This window comes from Athene noctua, chromosome 3 (genome assembly GCF_965140245.1).
Source record: "Athene noctua chromosome 3, bAthNoc1.hap1.1, whole genome shotgun sequence".
Classification (NCBI taxonomy): Eukaryota; Metazoa; Chordata; class Aves; order Strigiformes; family Strigidae; genus Athene; species Athene noctua.
In genome coordinates this window covers 87,921,798-87,940,285 of record NC_134039.1, presented here as the reverse complement: position 1 = coordinate 87,940,285, position 18,488 = coordinate 87,921,798, and the positions used below count along the sequence as shown (strand labels likewise).

The 18,488-nt window shown below is 66.4% G+C and overlaps 1 protein-coding gene across 5 annotated transcripts in view; it reads left to right on the top strand.

The window, feature by feature from the left end:
* The window catches only part of SBF1 (SET binding factor 1), a 77,868-nt gene extending 59,814 nt beyond the window's left edge, over positions 1-18,054 (top strand). For 2 of the 5 annotated variants that reach the window (XM_074903613.1, XM_074903612.1), the window contains 29 exons: positions 523-727; positions 1,083-1,195; positions 1,651-1,800; positions 1,920-1,988; positions 2,453-2,611; positions 2,798-3,057; positions 3,297-3,469; positions 4,416-4,489; positions 4,602-4,797; positions 5,197-5,324; positions 6,507-6,682; positions 8,540-8,679; positions 9,795-10,002; positions 10,106-10,302; positions 10,412-10,549; positions 11,436-11,528; positions 11,805-11,882; positions 12,388-12,572; positions 12,660-12,836; positions 13,153-13,254; positions 13,331-13,516; positions 13,634-13,760; positions 13,843-13,973; positions 14,581-14,814; positions 14,990-15,100; positions 15,750-15,961; positions 16,090-16,177; positions 16,268-16,399; positions 16,525-18,054. In XM_074903613.1, the coding sequence (XP_074759714.1) occupies positions 523-727; positions 1,083-1,195; positions 1,651-1,800; positions 1,920-1,988; positions 2,453-2,611; positions 2,798-3,057; positions 3,297-3,469; positions 4,416-4,489; positions 4,602-4,797; positions 5,197-5,324; positions 6,507-6,682; positions 8,540-8,679; positions 9,795-10,002; positions 10,106-10,302; positions 10,412-10,549; positions 11,436-11,528; positions 11,805-11,882; positions 12,388-12,572; positions 12,660-12,836; positions 13,153-13,254; positions 13,331-13,516; positions 13,634-13,760; positions 13,843-13,973; positions 14,581-14,814; positions 14,990-15,100; positions 15,750-15,961; positions 16,090-16,177; positions 16,268-16,399; positions 16,525-16,623 (4,341 nt within the window). In that variant the 3' untranslated portion in view covers positions 16,624-18,054. The remainder of the gene's footprint in view (positions 1-522; positions 728-1,082; positions 1,196-1,650; positions 1,801-1,919; positions 1,989-2,452; positions 2,612-2,797; positions 3,058-3,296; positions 3,470-4,415; positions 4,490-4,601; positions 4,798-5,196; positions 5,325-6,506; positions 6,683-8,539; positions 8,680-9,794; positions 10,003-10,105; positions 10,303-10,411; positions 10,550-11,435; positions 11,529-11,804; positions 11,883-12,387; positions 12,573-12,659; positions 12,837-13,152; positions 13,255-13,330; positions 13,517-13,633; positions 13,761-13,842; positions 13,974-14,580; positions 14,815-14,989; positions 15,101-15,749; positions 15,962-16,089; positions 16,178-16,267; positions 16,400-16,524) is intronic. The other 3 variants (XM_074903616.1, XM_074903615.1, XM_074903614.1) reach the window with 2 other exon arrangements.
* Positions 18,055-18,488: the final 434 nt, after the last annotated feature.

Here is an 18,488-nt window from a genome sequence, read left to right as displayed (position 1 = left end):
TGAGATTCCTCTGATTCAGGTGGCCTGGGCACCAGGCACTCCACACCTTTCACAGAACCCCAGAATTATCTGGGTTGGAAAAGCCCTTGCAGCTCCTCCAGCCCCACCATGACCCTCCCCCTGACCGTTCCCAGCTCCCCCAGATCCCTCAGCGCTGGCTCAGCCCGACTCTTCAACCCCCCCAGGGATCCCGGGGACTCCCCCCTGCCCTGGGCAGCCCATTCCAAGGCCCAACAGCCCCTTCTGCACAGAAATCCTTCCTCAGAGCCAGCCTGACCCTGCCCTGGGCAGCTTGAGGCCATTCGCTCGGGGCCTGGCGCTGGGGCCTTGGCTCCAGAGATTCATCCCCCCTCTCTGCCCCCTCCTGGCAGGGAGTTGCAGAGGGCTTCTGGGGGTTGTAGATACCAGCTGGGAGGCGGTTTAGCCCAGAGGTTGCTGCAGGATGCCTCGCTGGGGCTCCCGCCGTGGGAGAGGGCGCGTGACATCCCCGCACCTGAAAAGAAACTGTCTTTGCTGTGGCAGGAGAACCCGTACCCCGCGGTGACCATGCACAAGGTGCAGAAGCCCACGGAAGGCTGTCACCTGCGCCTCCACCAGAAGCCTTTTCCCCGTTTGGATGAGGGGACGGTGCAGTGGATCATCGACCAGGCCACTGCCAAGCTGCAGACGGCTCCTCCAGCCGTGAAGGCAGAGAAGAAGTGCATGGTGCCCTCGGGACCCCCCATCGGTACGGGTGTGCCGAGGGCCTTTCCCTGCCACGGGAAACCCAGCTCGGGAGTGGCTTTACCGGGGGGTTGCTGGTTCTCTTTCACGCTCTGGCATGTCCAAGGGTCCTACCTGAGCAAAAAGTGCCTTGCAGAAGCAGCTGCTGCCCTTAGCTTCTGCCCCCTGGGCCGGTGGAGCTCCCTGAGGTCTGTCCGCCAGCACGAGGGGGTGGCCGAAGCCCCGTGGTTATTCCTCTCACACCAGCTCTCGAGGCCTAGAGCCCTGCCCAGGCAGAGCAGGGGAGGGGGCACCCATCTCCCCCCACCCAGGGGTGAAAGTCCTGCCCTGACTGAACTAAGGGGCGATTCTCTCCCCAGCTGCCATCATGGAGCGCAACGGCAACGCCCTGGCCAACAGCGCCCGGCGCCTGGAGGTGGTCAGGAACTGCATCTCCTACGTCTTTGAGAACAAGATGTTAGAAGCCAAAAAGGTGAGGGAGGGGGCCCCTGAGGAGCTGGCGGTTGAGGGGAGGGCAGGGGGGTTGCTCTGCCTCTCCGGGCTGACTGGGGAGAACATCCCCTGTGCCGTTGGTTCACGTGTTCCCCTCTCAGCGTGGCTCCTCCGAGCTGTGTCCCGGGACTTTCGGCCGATCACTCCACTGCACCAGCTCAGCCCTATTTCTGCATCTCCCAGTGCCCCCACGGGGTTTGTCCCGTGGAGATAACGGGGCTGGGGGCCCTCCCCAGGCTCTGCTCCTGCTGCACAGATGGGGGTTCTGCTCTGGTTTGCCTCCGCATCAGAGCACGGCTGCACCGTCACCAGCACCCCGGGGTCAGCCCGAGCGCGAAGCCCCTCCTCGCTGTGGGCTGCCCCTGTCCTCACCGTCTGACCCGGGCTCCCCCAGGCCCCCTCTTTCTCCTGGGTGACTTTTTCTTTCCTCCGCAGTTGTTCCCCGCTGTGCTGCGCGCCATGAAGGGCCGAGCGGCCCGGCACTGCCTGACCCAGGAGCTGAACCTGCACGTGCAGCAGAACCGGGCGGTGCTGGACCACCAGCAGTTCGATTTCATCATCCGCATGATGAACTGCTGCTTGCAGGTAGGAGGGGGCTGGCGGGGCCTTTCTTGGCAAGGAGCCCGTCTCCCCTTGCGCGGTGCAGGGATCGGAGCGGGCCTGGGGGTCTGTGGCGAATCCTCTCACCGCCGCTCTCTGCCCAGGACTGCACTGCCATGGACGAGCACGGGATCGCAGCCGCGCTCTTGCCGCTGGTCACCGCTTTCTGCCGAGTGAGTACCGGCCGCGTCCCGCCCCCCGCATGGCCCGCGCCCACTCGGAAGCCCTTGGAGGCTGCGCAGGGACCGAGAGCCAGCGCTCAGCCAGGCCCGGGGCAGACTGTCCCCTCGGTGCGGGCCCTGCCCGGTACCGTCCGACCGCCGGCCCGAGGCTCCCGGGGGGCTGCAATGCCCACAGGAAGGGTGCGTGGGAACTGGGGCTGCTCAGAAGCACCAGCTTGATCTCTTGGTTGAGTCGAGCTGCCATAAAATTCCACCTCCCTTAAAGCACCTGCAGCATGAAGCCTGGGGGGCTCTGGGCAGGTGCTGGGTGAACCCCAGAAGTTTACGTGGAGGGGTTCTGATGCAAGTGTCCCTCCTGCCTGGCCAAGGGGCTATTGCCTTTCCAGAAGGGAGAGGAGAGCTTGGCACAGAGGCCATGTTTGTGTGAAACTCTCTTCCACTTTCTGCTTCCTCAGAAACTGAGCCCGGGCATCACGCAGTTTGCCTACAGCTGCGTGCAGGAGCATGTGGTGTGGACCAACATCCAGTTCTGGGAGGCCATGTTCTACTGCGACGTGCAGAACCACATCCGAGCCTTGTACCTGGACAACAACGAGGAGAACCACACGGATGAGGTGAGGAGGTGACAATGGTGACGGTGTCCCTGGAGAGCTGCCGCTCTCCCCACAGGCCCCGAGAGGGCTACGGAGCCAGGCTGAGGGTCGGCGTCCCGGTTGGGGAGATCCCCGTGGGAACCGGGATGGAGGCGGGCGGGTCTCCTGCCTGTGTGGATGCCCGATGTCACCTTCTGACTCCTTCAGGAGAGCACAGAGGGGCCGCAGGAAGCCAGGTCTGCCCTGGAGATAGCGTCAGAGCAGCTGAGGCTCTGGCCCACCATGAGCCGAGAGAAGCAGCAGGAGCTGATCCAGAAGGAGGAGAGCACTGTCTTCAGCCAGGCCATCCACTACGCCAACCGCATGAGCTACCTGCTGCTGCCCCTCGACACCAGCAAGAACCGGCTGCTGCGCAGCTCCGGGCTGGGGGACGTGGAGAGTGTCAGCAACAGCTTCGTCACCAACAGGTCAGCGGGGCGGGGAGGCCGTGCCGGGCCGTGCCGTGGGGAGGCCAGAGCTCCCTGGGGTGCCTGGGGCAGCTGGGGCGTGCAGCTGCCGTCAAGATTGATGCGGTTGCAGGAGGGTTCGGCAGCGAGAGCAGAACCTGTCCTGGGTTCCTGTCAAGAGTAGAAGCTCCCCTGGGCTCTGCCTCTCAAAGCAGAGGAGAGGTGCTCTGGGTTGACTCTTCCCTACTCCCGTCCGGCAGCATCGCTGGCAGCGTGGCTGAGAGCTACGACACGGAAAGTGGGTTCGAGGATGCCGAGAGTTCTGACGTGGCCAACTACGTGGTGCGATTCATCAACCGCTTCGTGGACAAAGTCTGCACGGAGAGCGGGGTCACCAACGAGCACCTCAAGGGGCTGCATGTCATGATCCCTGGTAAGAGGCCTTTGACACCGTTTCCCACAGCATTCTCCTGGCGAAACTGGCTGCTGGAGGCTTGGATGGGCACAGGCCTCGCTGGGTGAAAACTGTCTGGATGGCCGAGCCCAGAGCTGTGGTGAAGGGAGTTAAATCCGGTTGGCGGCCGGTCACAAATGGTGTCCCCAGGGCTGGGTGTTGGGGCCACTCCCGTTTAACATCTTTATTGATGATCTGGACAAGGGGATCGAGGGCACCCTCAGTCAGTTTGCAGAGGACACCCGGTTGGGTGGGAGTGTTGGTCTGCTCGAGGGCAGGGAGGCTCTGCAGAGAGACCTGGCCAGGCTGGAGCCATGGGCTGAGCCCAACTGGGGGAGTTTCACCGAGGGCAAATGCCGGGGGCTGGCCTTGGGCCACAACAACCCCCAGCAGGGCTACAGGCCTGGGGAGGAGTGGCTGGAGAGCTGCCAGTCAGAGAGGGACTGGGGGGGTGAGAATGAGCCAGAGTGTGCCCAGGGGGCCAAGGAGGGCAACGGCATCCTGGCTTGTGTCAGCACTGGCGTGGCCAGCAGGGCCAGGGAAGGGATCTGAGCCCTGGGCTCGGGGAATGGGCTGCCCAGGGCAGGGGGGAGTCCCCGGGATCCCTGGAGGGGTTGAAGAGTCGGGCTGAGCCAGCGCTGAGGGATCTGGGGGAGTTGGGAACGGTCAGGGGGAGGGTCATGGTGGGGCTGGAGGAGCTGCAATGGCTTTTCCAACCCCGATGGTTCTGGGATTCGGTGACACGTTGCAGCCGTGCTGGGGAGCAGGCAGCTCTGCCATCTGGCTGGGGATCCTCCCGGAGCCGGGCTCTGCTCTGGAGAGGTTCTCAGGAGCAGTGGGGAGCTCCGGGGCAGGCTGACAGCCCGCTGGGTGCTGTGCGGGGCAGGACTCTGCTCCCAGTCTCTAAGGCCGTGTTTGCCCGCAGACATTGTGCAGATGCACATCGAGACGCTGGATGCCGTGCACAGGGAGAGCAAGAGGCTTCCTCCCATCCAGAAGGTACGGACCCGCCCTGCGGCAGCGGGGGACGGTTCTGGTGCTGGGGGGGGATTCTCAAGCCCCCATCCCCAGTCTGCCGGGGCCTGAACTGCCTCTTGTACCATCCCCGTAGCCCAAGCTGCTGCGCCCCAACCTGTTGGTGGGTGAGGAGTGTGTGATGGAGGGGCTCCGCGTGTACCTCATGCCCGACGGGCGGGAGGAGGCTGCCGGAGGGACTGTCGGCGGCCCGCCGCTGCTCCCCGCGGAAGGAGCCATCTTCCTCACCACGTACCGCATCATCTTCAAAGGCACCCCCACGGACCCCCTGGGTAAGGGGCCGGCGGCCACCACCTCTTCTCTCTGCAGGGGTGGTCGTGCCTGGGGAGGAGGGGCCAGTAGCTCTCTGGGAGCAGTGGCCACAGGTCGCCTGGCTGCAGGAGCTGCTGATAAAGGCCTTGAGGGGTTGCCTGGGGTGAGCAACCAGCCAGGAACTGGGCCAGTACTGTGCCTTGCTGGGGGCTTGCTCCTGGTACTACGAAAGGGGTGGTTGCTCTTGTTTTCCCCCTTTGGTAGATGATAAATTACTCGTGCCCGTCCCAGGCATCATCTACAAGTCACTGTGGGCCACCTCTAGCCTGCTGGTGGCCGCTTTGCCCTCCGGGGCTCTCTGAGTGGTGGCCTGGCCCCGTGCTGGGCCGTGGCTGACCCGTTGCCGTGTTTGTGTGCAGTGGGGGAGCAGGTGGTGATCCGATCCTTCCCCATCGCCTCGCTGACCAAAGAGAAGAAAATCAATATCCAGGCCCAGGTGGATCAGTTCATCCAGGAGGGTTTGCAGCTGCGCTCGTGCACATTCCAGGTGAGGCCGCGGGGGGCTGCGGGCTGCTCCTCCCCGCCGCGCTCGCTCGGCTGGTGAGACCCAGCAGGTACGTGGCTGTGGCTGGCCCCGGCCCCTGGGACATGGAGCTGCCCAGGCTGATGTGGGCTGGGGGTCGTTTTCCTGAGGGGACCAAAAAACCTCTGCAGCAGGTGACAGCGCAGCTGAGGGGACAGAGCCGGAGTCCCCTTGGAGAGGAGGGAGTAGGCTGAGGTCCATAGAATCGTGAAATGGTCTGGGCTGGAAGGGACCTTAAATCCCATGCAGTGCCACTCCCTGCCCCGGGCAGGGCCACCTTCCCCCAGCCCAGGTTGCCCAAAGCCCCGTCCAGCCTGGTCTTGAACCCTTCCAGGGAGGGGGCAGCCACAGCTTCTCTGGGCAGCCTGTGCCAGGGCCTCACCCCCCTCACAGGGAAAAACTTCTTCCTTAGATCTAATCTGAATCTACCCTCTCAGTTTAAAACCATTCCCCCTCATCCTATCCTTACACCCCCTGATGACGAGTCCCTCCCCCCTTTCCCGCAGCCCCTTTCAGCCCTGGGGGGCCGCTCTAAGGTCTCCCCGGAGCCTTCTCTCCTCCAGCTGAACCCCCCAACTCTCCCAGCCTGTCCCCTGAGGGAGGTGCTGTGGTCACAGTGTGCAGGAGCAGCCTCTTGCTCATCAGCTCAGGGCTCCTTTTCAACTGCTCCCGTGGCTGCTGGAGCCCTGAGAAGGTGTGAACCGTCCCCACACGGTGTGGTTCTGCAAAACCACGTAGGAGCTGTAGGGGGAGAGAAGTACAGCAGGGAGAGAGGTCACAGCACGAGTCGTTTTTAAGCATTTTACATCTTGGGAGACTTGTGGAGCTGGAGCAATGGTGGGAGGAGAGCACCTGGAGTGTGCTGTCTGCTCCTTCCCGCCCGTCTCGCGTGCTCGGGGCCGTGGTGACCGGGCACTGGGGCATCCCAGAGCAGTGGAGCCGGGCAAGGAGCGGTCCCCGGGGTATGGGACAGAGGAGCTGGCACGGAGGGACAGACAGGGCAGCCCCCGGCCTGGGCCGTTGTGGTCCCTGCTCTGAGCAGGGCTGGGCTCTGCCCCGGGCGGTGGGAAGAGCCCGTCCAGCCCCGCGCCCGGCCGTGCTGAGCCCGCCAGAGCGGCTCTTCAGCCCGCTCCGCTCCTCCTGCAGTTGCTGAAGATTGCCTTTGACGAGGAGGTGGCTTCGGACAGCGCCGAGGTCTTCAGGAAGCACCTGCACAAGCTGCGCTACCCCCAGCACGTGCGCGGCACCTTCGCCTTCACCGTGGGCCAGTCGCCCAAGCAAGCCATGCAGCCCAAGGCCAAGGAGAAGAACCCCTCGCTCAGGTAGCCGCGCCGTGGGGAGCACCGCAGGGCTTCTCCTCTCCCTCCTCTGGGCTGCCCTGGCGCTGAGCATCGCTCGCTCCGGAAAAGCTGCGGCACAAATCCTGCACCAGAGGCGGGGGCTCCCCGAGGACCCCCGCTCCCCTTTGGGGGACACGTGCTGTCCTCAGGTGTTTCCCAGCCCCGCGCCCATCACGCTCGGGGAGCGGGGTGTTTGCCTCGGCCGTGCTCCCTGCCCCGAGGCGGCAGGTGTCGGGAGAGGCCCCGGGGGCGCGGGGCAGCGGCGGGGCTCTGCGCGGCGCCCGCCCGCGCCCAGGCCCTGCTCTGCGCTCGGTGGCTCGGCAAGGCTGCGGCGCTGGGCTCTGGTTGCTGCCGTCTTCGCTCTTGGTGTGCCCCGGCCTCTAAGCGTCTCTCCCCTGTTTGTGACTCAGCTCCCAGCAGGTGACCGATATCTTCCAGGGCCTGACAGTGGGGGTCATGTCCCTCGGGCACCTTGGCCATTCAACCACGTAAGATGCCTTTCCCCTGGGTGGGAGCTTGCGAGGGGACGTTGCCTCAGGCTGCAGCCTTCACTGCTCCCAGGGTCTCTTCTCACCTGCTCTGCATGCGGCCGGCGCTGGGGCTTCTCCCTTGGCTCTGGCAGGTTTGGGGTGTGCTCTCCCCACGGCAGCCCCACGGGCGCTCCCTCGGCCATCCTGGTGCCCCGTGGCGGATCCCGGGCGGCGCTGAGGGAGCTCTGCCTGCACCCTTAACCTCCGGAGACCTCCAGAGCTGCCGGGCCCAGCTCCGGGCCTGGGCACCCTCTCAGAAATCAGAACTTGGGAGATGAGCTTTGTCACCCCCCTCCCAGTCTGCTTCCAGTGCCCCACACTGTCTGCAGATCTCAGTCCTCTGGTTAGGCCACCCGCCCGGTCCTAGGCCCCCTCCCTGAGCGTGTGTTCTCAGGACAGTGTTACTCCTCGGTCCGAAGGTTTTCTCTCCCTTGGTAGCTGCAGGGAGCAGTTGATTCCCTCCCTGTCTGCTTTGCAAAGCAAATCGAGGCTCCTCCTAGTTCACTCTTCCCCTTAGCAAGATGGGACTTTCTAGAAATCTTGGCATCAGCGTAGCTGCTGTCCTGGGGTGGCCGTGGCCCCGTCCCTGCCTGATCTATGTCCCGTGTCTCCTTCGCTTGTTCCCCTCTGAGCCCAGGGGCTCACTGAGAGGGTGATGGGCGCGAGGTGCTGCCTGTGGGCAGGTGATTCCTGCCTTCGGGAATTCCTGCCTTCGGGAGCTCTGTCCTGCGGAGCCTGTTCTGACCCTGCGGCCTTTCTGGAAGGTCTCCTCCCTTCCCTGCTGCGCCCGGCCGCGCTCTGCCCGTCCCTTACTGGCATCGGGCAGGTCACCCGGGGCAGGCTCTGCCCCCGCCCAGGCTGTGCTGGCAGTGTCCCCCTCCTCCGGGGACGAGCCGGATCGGTGCCGGCAGGACCTGCACACAGAGGTGACGGTGTTAGAGCCCGGGGCAGGGCTGGCGTCCCCTCGGGTTGGGGGGCTGGGGTGTCTGCTCAGCCTGGCCGCCCCTTCCAGCCCTCCCAGAAGCCGGGACCCCCCCCAGAAGGGACGTGCTGTGGGCTCTGCCCTGCCTTGGTGCCCTCCTGCAGGCGAGGGAGCTGGCAGGTGACATCTCCCCCGCTGTGGTGACAGTGACACTGACCCTGTGCCTGTAGCTGGTGGTGAGGGATGCTCCTGTCTCTGCTTTGCTCTCGGTGTGACGGGGTGTTGGGGTCTTTAACCCTTCGGGGGCTGCTCTTTGGGCCGTGCTGGGCTGGGCTGTGGTCGTGCACCAGTGGGATCTGCTGGCCTCAACCCCTTCTCTGCTTCCAGGACACTCTCCAAAAACTTGGTGAAAAACGCCAAGAAAACAATCGGCCGCCAGTACGTGACGCGAAAGAAATACACACCGCCCACGTGGGAGCAGCGGAGCAGCCAGCACTTCCCAGAGGACAACGAGGATGAGATCTCAGGTGGGGAGCAGCCTGAGCAGGGAAGGGGGGCTGTGGGGAGCGGGACCTTCGCTGCAGCATCTCCCACCTGGGAGAGGTCCTGGGCGTCGCTCTGCAGGGGAGCAGGCACGGAGGATCGCCGCCATGTCGCCTCTCCCAGTTCTCCCAGCTCTCCCCAGTTAGCGACTCGATGCACTGGCGATACCTAACAAGCCCTGGGAGAGGAGGGAGCTCTTGGGTCAGTGGCCTCAGCTCCTCTGGTGAATTGTCGCAGATTTAAGCTGCAGCATGGTGGGTTAGGTTAGACCTGAGAAGAGCGTGGCTGGTTTGAGAGTAACAAGGGACTGGAAGGGACTGGAGGCCTCTGCGCTGACAGACCTCCCGGGGAAGGCGCCTCAGAGCGGATGTGGATGGGATGTGGGGTGTCGGTGGGGAGCGGAGTCTGCGGGGCTGTTCCAACACGCTGGACACGGCCGCTTTTGGACCTTCTGTTCACTGAGACACTTTGGATTCTGCTCCGTTTGTTCACTCCCCAGTTGCTTTGTGGCACTTCTCAGCTCGAGATCTGCCGCAAACGTCACAAACCTCCGCTATGTCCGTTATTTGAGTTATTAGCAAAAATATTCAGGCCCAGAAGAGATGCCTTTGAGATCTGTTGTTCTCAGTTCTGGCGTTAGGAAACGCACCCGGAAAGCCGCCCCCGGAGAGCGGCCACCCGGGGTTGTGTCTGCCTGGCTGTGATTTTCTGGGGCTGGAAGCCTCCTGGCTGGAGCTGAGGGCTCGCCTGTGTTGCCCCCCGCTCCCAGGAGGTTGCTTTCCTCTGAGGGAGGAGATGAGGCCAGTGTGATGGAGCAGCCCTGGGCAGCTCTGCCGGGCTGCTCCTCATCCTGCAGTGGTCTCAAGTGATGTGAAAGCACCAAAGAAATCTGCTTTCATGTCACCGCCCAGGCAGATGACTTTTCCTTGGGCTGTTAGCCTCCCAGAGCCCCGTGCCCAGCCCTGGGCTTTCAGGTGAAGGGCGTGGGGTGAGCTCCTACCCTGTGCTGTCTCTGCTGGGTTGGGAGATGCCCCCACGTCACCTCCAGCTGCACGTGGGACACCGAGGTCAGACCCGGATTCCCCTTTGTCCTCCGCAGTGTCCGAAGAGATGGACAGAAGCACTTTGACCCCCACCACCACCATCAAACCTTCGGACAAGATGACCATCAACCACCTGGTGGAGCGAGCCTGCTGCCGCGACTACCAGCGCCTGGGGCTGGGCACCCTCAGCAGCAGCCTCACCCGCTCCAAGAACGAGCCCTTCCGCATCTCCACCGTGAACCGCATGTACGCCATTTGCCGGAGGTGAGCCCCAGCGGGCCGAGGGGGGGCTGCAGGGGCAGGACAGGGCAGCGGGGGGTCCCCCCTGGTTTGTGGGAGCTCTGCCCAGCCCCTCTCTCTCCCGCAGCTACCCCGGGCTGCTCATCGTGCCGCAGAGCATCCAGGACAACACGATCCAGCGGATCTCCCGCTGCTACCGCCAGAACCGCTTCCCCGTGGTGTGCTGGCGGAACGCCCGCACCAAGGCCGTGCTGCTGCGCTCGGGGGGGCTGCACGGAAAGGGCGTCGTGGGCCTCTTCAAGTCCCCGAACGCTCCCACCCCAGGTGCCTGCCCCCCCACGCTGCCCCCGGGCAGTGCCCGTGCCCGCCCCGGGCCGCAGACGCCTCCTGGGGCCCGGCGCCGGGCGGTGATGCCGCGGCTCTCCCCTCCCAGGGCCCTCGCAGACGGATTCCACCAGCCTGGAGCAGGAGAAGTACCTGCAGGCCGTCATCAACTCCATGCCGCACTACGCCGACGCCGGCGGCCGCAACACGCTCAGCGGCTTCACCTCGGCGCACATGAGCAGCTCAGGTGAGGAGCGGGCTCACGGGCTGCGGCGCTGGCGCGCGGGGCCCGGCCGTGGGTCGCGCCGGCCGTGCCAGGGCCCGGGCAGCCAGGTGAGCCGCTTCCCCGCTCTCTGGCGTCGGGAGGAGGCGGTGGAACCTTCCCCGCGCGCTCTGCGGAGCTCCCAGCCCTCTCTGGGCCTCCGTGCCTGGGGGGGGGGTGGGTTTTGGGCAACGCAGCAGCCCCGGCTGGACCCGCTGGTGCAGGGAGCCTCAGCCCGTGCACGGGTCCGGGCTGGGTGGGGACAGACCCCGCAAGCCGAGGGCTCGGTGCCCGGCACAGCGGTGCTCGGGCTGTGCCGCGGGAAGCCGGGGGAAGTCTCTGCCTGCCTTCCCTGCCCGTGGCTGCGGGCAGAGCTGCCGTCCCGCCCCCTCCGGTGTCAGTCCTCTGGCCAAAGCCCTCCGCCCCGTATTCGCCATGTGAGCGGCTCGGGGGACCCCCCTGCAGCCTGGGGAGGAGGGGACTTGCCAAAAGCCGCTCCGAGGTCTCCCCGCTGGTGTGGGGGACGTGCCCGGAGTCATGGGGGTGGCAGAGGAGTGACCTGGCCCGGCGGCTGCCCGGCAGCCGGGATGAAGTGCCTGGCGCAGAGCTGCAGGGAGGGTCGAGCCCCGGCTCCCACTGCTGCACCGGGTGCCTTTTTTTTTTTTTTTTTTTTTTTTTTGCTGTGGCTCCAGCTGGAGGGTGTCCCGGTGTCCCCCGCATCCTGGCCTGGCCCCGGGCGCTCCTGCTTGCTGCCGCTTTCTCTCTCCGGCCCCTTCCCCTCCCTCCTGAGCAGTTGTGGGGAGGCAAGGCGGGAGGGCCCCTCCGGAGCAGCCCGGCGAGGCCGAGAGCTGACGTTTTGTTGGTGCCGCAGATTTCTCCGACAAGAGGCAGCCTAAGCTGGGATCGCTCATGAAGCAGGTGATGGGAGGGAAGGACGATGGGCCCGGTACTGTTAGCCACGGAGGTGAGGACATGCGAGTGGGCGCTGCCTCGTGGGGGCCTCGCCGAGGCCCCCGGCTCGGGGCAGCTCTTGTAGAGTAGATGCTTCCCCTTCGCTCCCCCCTGAGCTCCGCGCCGCGGGGCAGCCGCAGGGAGGGAGGGAGGGACCCGCTGCACCGCCCCGGAGCCGTCTTCATCCCCCCCGACCGCTCCGGGCGCTCGGTCGGGGTCCCCGGGGCGCCTCTTCCCGCCCGGCCGGCAGAGCCCGGGTGCCCTCGCTGAGTCGCTTTCGTCCTCTCAGGGCTCGCTCACAGAGCTCGGGTCATCACTCTCTCCACCCCAAAGTGCGTGTCGCCGAAGGGCCGCGAGACGCCCCGAGGTACGGTACCGCCGGCCGCCTAACCGCCGCCCGGGTGCTAACCTCCACCGACTGACCCCCCCACACACACGCTCCCCCCTTCACACGACTAATGCCCCAGTAACACCCCACCTCGGCCCGCTAACGCCTCCACCGAGCATGTCCCGGTGCCAGCGGTAAGTACCGGGCCTGGCCCCGCCCCGACCCCCAGGTTTGCTTTGGGCTCCCGGCGCGGCCGCTGGTGCCTGGGCGGTGCTGGGGGCTGGCGGGGAAGGGGCAGGGCTGGGGTGCGGGCGCAGGCTGCGGAGCTGCCGGGGTTTGGGCTCCGAATCTACCAGGGCAGGAAATCCTCCAGCACCCAGCAAGGAGAAGGGAGCAAAAGCAAACCTGGTTCCCAGCACCCTCCCGGGGTGCCGGCAGCTTGGCCAACGCTTCCGCGGCGAGCCGCTTGCCCCCGTGCCAGCCCGGCCGGGGGGGACCACGAGCCCGCTGGGGACCCCCAGCCTGACCTCTGGGCGTCTTGCAGGCAAGTGGGGCAGCATCCGAGCCAGCGGGCGCGTGAGCAGCTACGCCCTGAACGTGGAGATCGGGTCGCGCCTGGCCGGGAAGGACCTGCTGGGCGCCCAGCACAACGGCACCCCCGCGGAGCCCAGCTTCCTGCGCCAGCACCGCGCCTCGCTCTACATCATCGGCGACAAGTCCCAGCTGAAGGTCAGCCCCGGGCGCGGCGGCGGCTTCCTCGGGGCAGGGTCGGGGGGGGGGTCTCTGGACGGCGCTGACTCTCCCCTCCTGCCTCAGGGGGTGAAGCCGGACCCGCTGCAGCACTGGGAGGTGGTTCCCATCGAGGTGTTCGACGTGCGGCAGGTGAAGGCCAGCTTCAAGAAGCTGATGAAGGCCTGTGTGCCCGGCTGCCCCTCCACCGACCCCAGCGTCGCCTACCTGCGCTCGCTGGAGGAGTCCGAGTGGCTGTCCCAGGTCAGTGGTCACCGCCCGGCCCGGAGGGACCCTGCCCCAGCCCCTTCGTCGTTGCTCTTCCCTCCTGGCACGGGGGGATCCGCAGCCCCTCTGCGGGGTGTCACTGGGGCACGCGAAGGGAGGGAGGTTGGGGTGAGGGTGTCGTGGCTTAAACCCAGCCGGCAGCTGCTCGCTCGGCCTCCCCCGCCCAGGGGATGGGGAAGGGAATTGAAGAGGCAGAGGGAGACTCTGCTCCCCAGAGAGGGGGTCGCTTTCGTGCTGCGTCCAGCAAAGGAGTTTCCCCCCACCCTCGTGACTCCCGGCCCTTCCGTGGCAGATCCATAAGATCCTGCAGATCTCGGTGTTGGTGGTGGAGCTCCTGGACACGGGCTCCTCCGTGCTGGTCAGCCTGGAGGACGGCTGGGACATCACCACGCAGGTAGGAGCCCTCGGGCTGCCCGGCGCCGCGGCGGCAGCCCCCCGCCAGCCCCTCGAGCCCCCCCGCGTCCCCGCAGGTCGTCTCCTTGGTGCAGCTGCTGTCGGACCCCTACTACCGCACGCTGGAGGGCTTCCGCCTGCTGGTGGAGAAGGAGTGGCTCTCCTTCGGGCACCGCTTCAGCCACCGCGGCGCGCAGACCCTGGCCGGCCAGAGCAGCGGCTTTGCCCCCATTTTCCTGCAGTTCCTGGACTGTGTTCACCAGGTGAGCTCCAAGGTGACGCTGCCGCCTCCGCCCCGGCCGGGCGCCCTCCCCGAGCACCGCGGCTGCAGCCCGTGGGTGCTGGGCTATGGGGGGTCTCACCCGTGCTGCTCCCCCCAGATCCACCTGCAGTTCCCCATGGAGTTCGAGTTCAGCCAGTACTACCTGAAGTTCCTCAGCTACCACTACATTTCCAACCGTTTCCGGACGTTCCTGCTGGACTCCGACTACGAGCGCATCGAGCTGGGTGAGGGCAGCGTGCGGGGCCTGCGGGGGCTGGCGGCCCGGTGCCGCGCCCCACGTGACGCCCCCTCCCCGCTCCTCCCCAGGCCTCCTGTACGAGGAGAAGGGCGAGCGGAAGAGCCAGCAGGTCTACAAATCCATCTGGGATTACATCGACCGGCTGAACAAGAAAGCTCCCATCTTCTTCAACTACATGTACGCCCCCGAGGACGGGGAGGTGAGCGCCCTGCCCCTGCCTGGGGCCCCCCCGGGCTCCCCCCGTCCGCCCGGAGCCGAGCGAGCGGCCCCGTGGTGGCTGGTCCCTGGTGTTTGCCCACCCGAGGGGGCTCTGGGGAGGGTCCTGCCCCCTGGGGGGCATGAGCAGAGTCAGGGTGCCCAGAGCTGTGTCCCTGCAGAGCTGGACTCGGGGGGATGTGGGTGAGGCTACAGAGGGGAGGAGGTACCCGAGCTGTTGTTGCCAAGATCCTGGTTCGGGCTTTTCACTACCACGAGCTGGGAACATCCTTCCATGGGGACAGGAAGGGGAAGCTGCTGGGGGCGCTGCGGGTGCAGCCGGGCCGCTGGGAGCCCCCCCTGGGCCTGGGCTCCGTCTCAGCCAAAGCTGGGAGCTGCTCTGCCCTTCTCCGGCCCAGCATTGCCCTTCCCTGAGCAGCCCGCAGCCTTCCAGCCTCCGCTGCCCCTTGTTACTGGCCAGAAAGCTTCGCCCTCGGGGAAGACTCCTGGTGAAGGGGCTGATTTCCCCCTCTGGACAGATGGTCCCTGCAGCCTGGCCGGGGTCGTGTCCTGCCTGGAGGCTGCTGAGCGTAACCCCGCCGCTCCCGCAGGTGCTGAGGCCGTACAGCAACATTTCCAACCTGAAGGTGTGGGACTACTACACGGAGGAGACGCTTTCCGAGGGCCCCTCCTACGACTGGGAGCTGGCGCAGGGGCAGCCGGAGCACGTGGAGGAGGCGGATCGGCAGGACACTGGTGCCCCCCAGACGAAACGCAAGATCATCTGGCCCTGCTACGACAACCGCGGGCGCGTGGAGCCCGACGCCATCTCCAAACTGCTGGAGGTGAGCGCCTCGGCCTCGCCGCGGTGTCCCCACGGTGCGGGGACACGCTGCCCCCTGCACCCCCTGGGACCAGGCAGTGACGCTGGAGTTGGTTGAGTCCCCCGGACAGGGACAAGGGTGCCGGGGTGGGGGTGTCTCAGGAGCTGCACAACTCATGTCTCTGTCTCCCCCTCAGGAGCTGCACAACCTGGAGATGGAGCTGGGGCAGGTCCCGGAGCGCTGGAAGGACACGTGGGACAAGGTCAAAGCTTCCCAGCGCACAGAGGCGCGGCCAGAGGGCAGCCGGGTAGGTGGGGGCTGAGGGCTGGCTGTGCCCACACGTGCCCCCTCCCTCCAAAAAGGCCATTGAATGACTCGAGCGTGGCCAGAGAAGGGCAACGGAGCTGGGGCAGGGTCTGGAGCACAGGTCTGCTGGGGAGCGGCTGGGGGAACTGGGGGGGTTCAGTCTGGAGCAGAGGAGGCTGAGGGGAGACCTCCTGGCCCTCTGCAACTCCCTGCCAGGAGGGGGCAGAGAGGGGGGATGAGTCTCTGGAGCCAAGGCCCCAGCGCCAGGCCCCGAGGGAATGGCCTCAAGCTGCCCAGGGCAGGGTCAGGCTGGCTCTGAGGAAGGATTTCTGTGCAGAAGGGGCTGTTGGGCCTTGGAATGGGCTGCCCAGGGCAGGGGGGAGTCCCCGGGATCCCTGGAGGGGTTGAAGAGTCGGGCTGAGCCAGCGCTGAGGGATCTGGGGCAGTTGGGAACGGTCAGGGGGAGGGTCATGGTGGGGCTGGGGGAGCTTCAGGGGCTTTTCCAACCCGGATGGTTCTGGGATTCTGGGTGTTCACTGCTGCAGCCAGGCGCCAAGGAGGGGTGCTGGTGCCCGGCCCCCCTGTCTGGGTGTGCCTGTGGGGTGCAGGACTGTCCCCCCTCCTCACACTGTGCCCTCTGCTGCCCGCAGACCCCCAGCTCCCTGCTGATGTCCTCCGGCCTCTCCCACCACCGGCGCTCCCTCGGCGTGTACCTGCAGGAGAGCGGCGTCGGCTCCACCCTCAACCTCAGCCTCGACAGCGACACCAGCAGCACCTCCACCCCCTCCAGCGGGAAGCAGGGCGGGCGCAGGAGCACCAGCACGCTCTACAGCCAGTTCCAGATGTCGGAGAGCGAGAACAGGCAGGCGGGGGGGCTCGGGGACCGGGGGGGTCCGTCCGCGGGGCAGGCAGAGGTGTGTGGGTCCTGCGGAGCGCGGACCCCCGTCGCTTCTCGTCCCCTCCGCCCTGACGCGGCCCTGGCCCCCGCAGGTCCTACGAGGGGTCGCTGTACAAGAAAGGGGCCTTCATGAAACCCTGGAAGCCTCGCTGGTTCGTGCTGGACAAAACCAAACATCAGGTACTGGGAGGGGCGCGGGGGAGCCCTGGGGTCCCTCTGTCCGTCCCCCCCCGCCCTCCCCGGGCTCTGACGCGCGGGCTCCCCCCGCAGCTGCGGTACTACGACAGCCGGATGGACACGGAGTGCAAAGGCGTCATCGACCTGGCCGAGGTGGAGTCCATCACCCCGGGGACCCCCACCATGGGGGCCCCCAAGACGGTGGATGAGAAAGCCTTCTTCGATGTGAGTGTGGCCGCGGGGGGTTGGGGCGAAGGGGCTCGTCCCAGCCCCCTGCTCTGGGTGCTGCTGCTCGGCCCCGTGGCGCAGCCCCGCTCACCCTCCTCCTCCTCCTCTCCCCTCCCCTGCAGCTGAAGACGACAAAACGAGTTTACAATTTCTGCGCCCAGGACGTGCAGCTCGCCCAGCAGTGGATCGACCGCATCCAGGGCTGCTTGTCGGACGCGTGAGCCGGGCTCAGAGGAGGCTCTAGGCCAGGCACCGAGTCTCTGCGTCGCACAGAGGCAGCGCCCGGGCTGTGACTGACCGGGGAGGGGGGCGCCAGGCGGCCTCCCTTCCCCCCCCCGCGGGCGTGCTGTGCTGGGGCCCCCCCGGGCGCAGGATCAGGATGTTCCCGCTGGTGGGACTGTGTCGTGCAGGAATTCTTCGCGTTGAAGCAGGCTGGGGGTGGTGGGAGCCTGTCCTCTCCCCCCAGGCCTGTCTGAGCCCTGTAATTAGTGTCCCCTCTGTGTGTGTCCCCCCCCCCCGTGCCTGGTGGCCCCGCTCCCGCTCTCTGTGGCAGCCGGCGGGAGGGGGGGGGTGTCACCTCCCCTCCACCCACCCCGTGCTGCTGGAGGACGCGGGAGCTGCCTGCCTCGTCCTGCCCGCGCTCGCATGGCTGCCAGAGCATCCGCGGCGGGGGGGTCCCGGCCCTGCTCCCCCTGCCCTGAGCCCGGCCTGGGCTTTGCTCCCGTCTCACGGGAACTGCGGGGGGGGGGGTGTCACGGTCTCTACCTCCGCGGTCAGGTTCGCTGTCCTGGGGGGACACATTCCCCCGCGGGAGGTGCCAAACGCTGCCCCCTGGGTGCCCTGGCCGGTCCCTTCTGTCCCCCCGGCGCGGGGGGGCAGGACCAGGCCGGCTGTTGCAGCCCAGGGTCGCGCCGCCGGGGCTGGGACAGGCCGGGCTCTGGCCGCCCCCCCGGCCCGGTCTCTTTGCACAGGTCACCCCCCCCCCCCGAGCCCTCCTGCGGGAAGGAGGGGGCAGCCCCTTCGGGGGGCACCGCACAGCGCTGCCCTCCTCTCCCCACCGCCTCAGGGCTCTTCCCTTCCCCGTGTCCCCCCACCCCGTGTCCCCCCCGCGCCTGCAGCAGGAGACGTGTGTGCGTGAGTGTGTGTGTGCGTGTGCGTGCGTGTGTGCGCCCCCCGCCCGCTGCCCCGCTCGTCGCTGTCGCAGTGTCCGTGCAAAGGGCGAATCTCGGTACAGAAACGGCTCCTGCAGCCCTCGCCCCTCCCCTGCACTGGTGTGAATGCGGCCGGGTTTGCCCCCCCCACCCCGCGGGGGCACCGGGGACCCGCTGCTGGATGGAACCGGCCTCTGCCACCCCCCAGCTCGGCCAACTCCTCTCCCCGCCTCGTTTTTAAAGTACAATGTTTGATTTCAGTGCAGAGATCTTTGTACAGTCTTACCCCCCCCCCCGCCCGTTCCCCTCTTTGTTTTATTGTACAATAATGGCTGTGGCAGGTAGCTGGTGTAACATGGAGGTTTTTGTAACTTACCTGAGCAGTTGTAGATTATTGAAGTTTCTGTACATTGTGTCAAACATACAGAGTCCTTGTATTGTATTGTGCCTAGAGGAAAAAGGTTATTATATAAAGAGAAAACTAACTGAATTTAATAAAAAAATTAATATGACACCTGCCCTTTTGCCTCACTGCCACAGGTGGCAGCTGACACACACCCCCCCCCCCCCGCCGTGTGCTGGGGAACCACGGCCTGGGCTCAACGCTGGCCCCTGCGACCTCGGGGGCAAACAAGGGCCTTTGTCCTGCCCCCGCCCGCTGCTCCTGTCGGGTTTTGCTGTCTCCCAGGGGCTCTGGGCCCGGCCCAGCTGTGTTGGTTTGCTCAGGGGTGTTCGTTAGGCCCGGCCTAGGCTCTGGTTTTGCAGCAGAAACCACTTCCCCGGGCTCAGGCTCCGCCGTCGGCCCGTGACCCAGCTCCAGCCCGGCCCGCGCGTCCCCGCTGAGCAAACGGCTCCTCCCGGGGCCCGGCAGCACCGCGGGGCCGGGAAACGCCGGGAAACTGCTGAGAAACCGAAACCCAACGATGCTGCTTTGC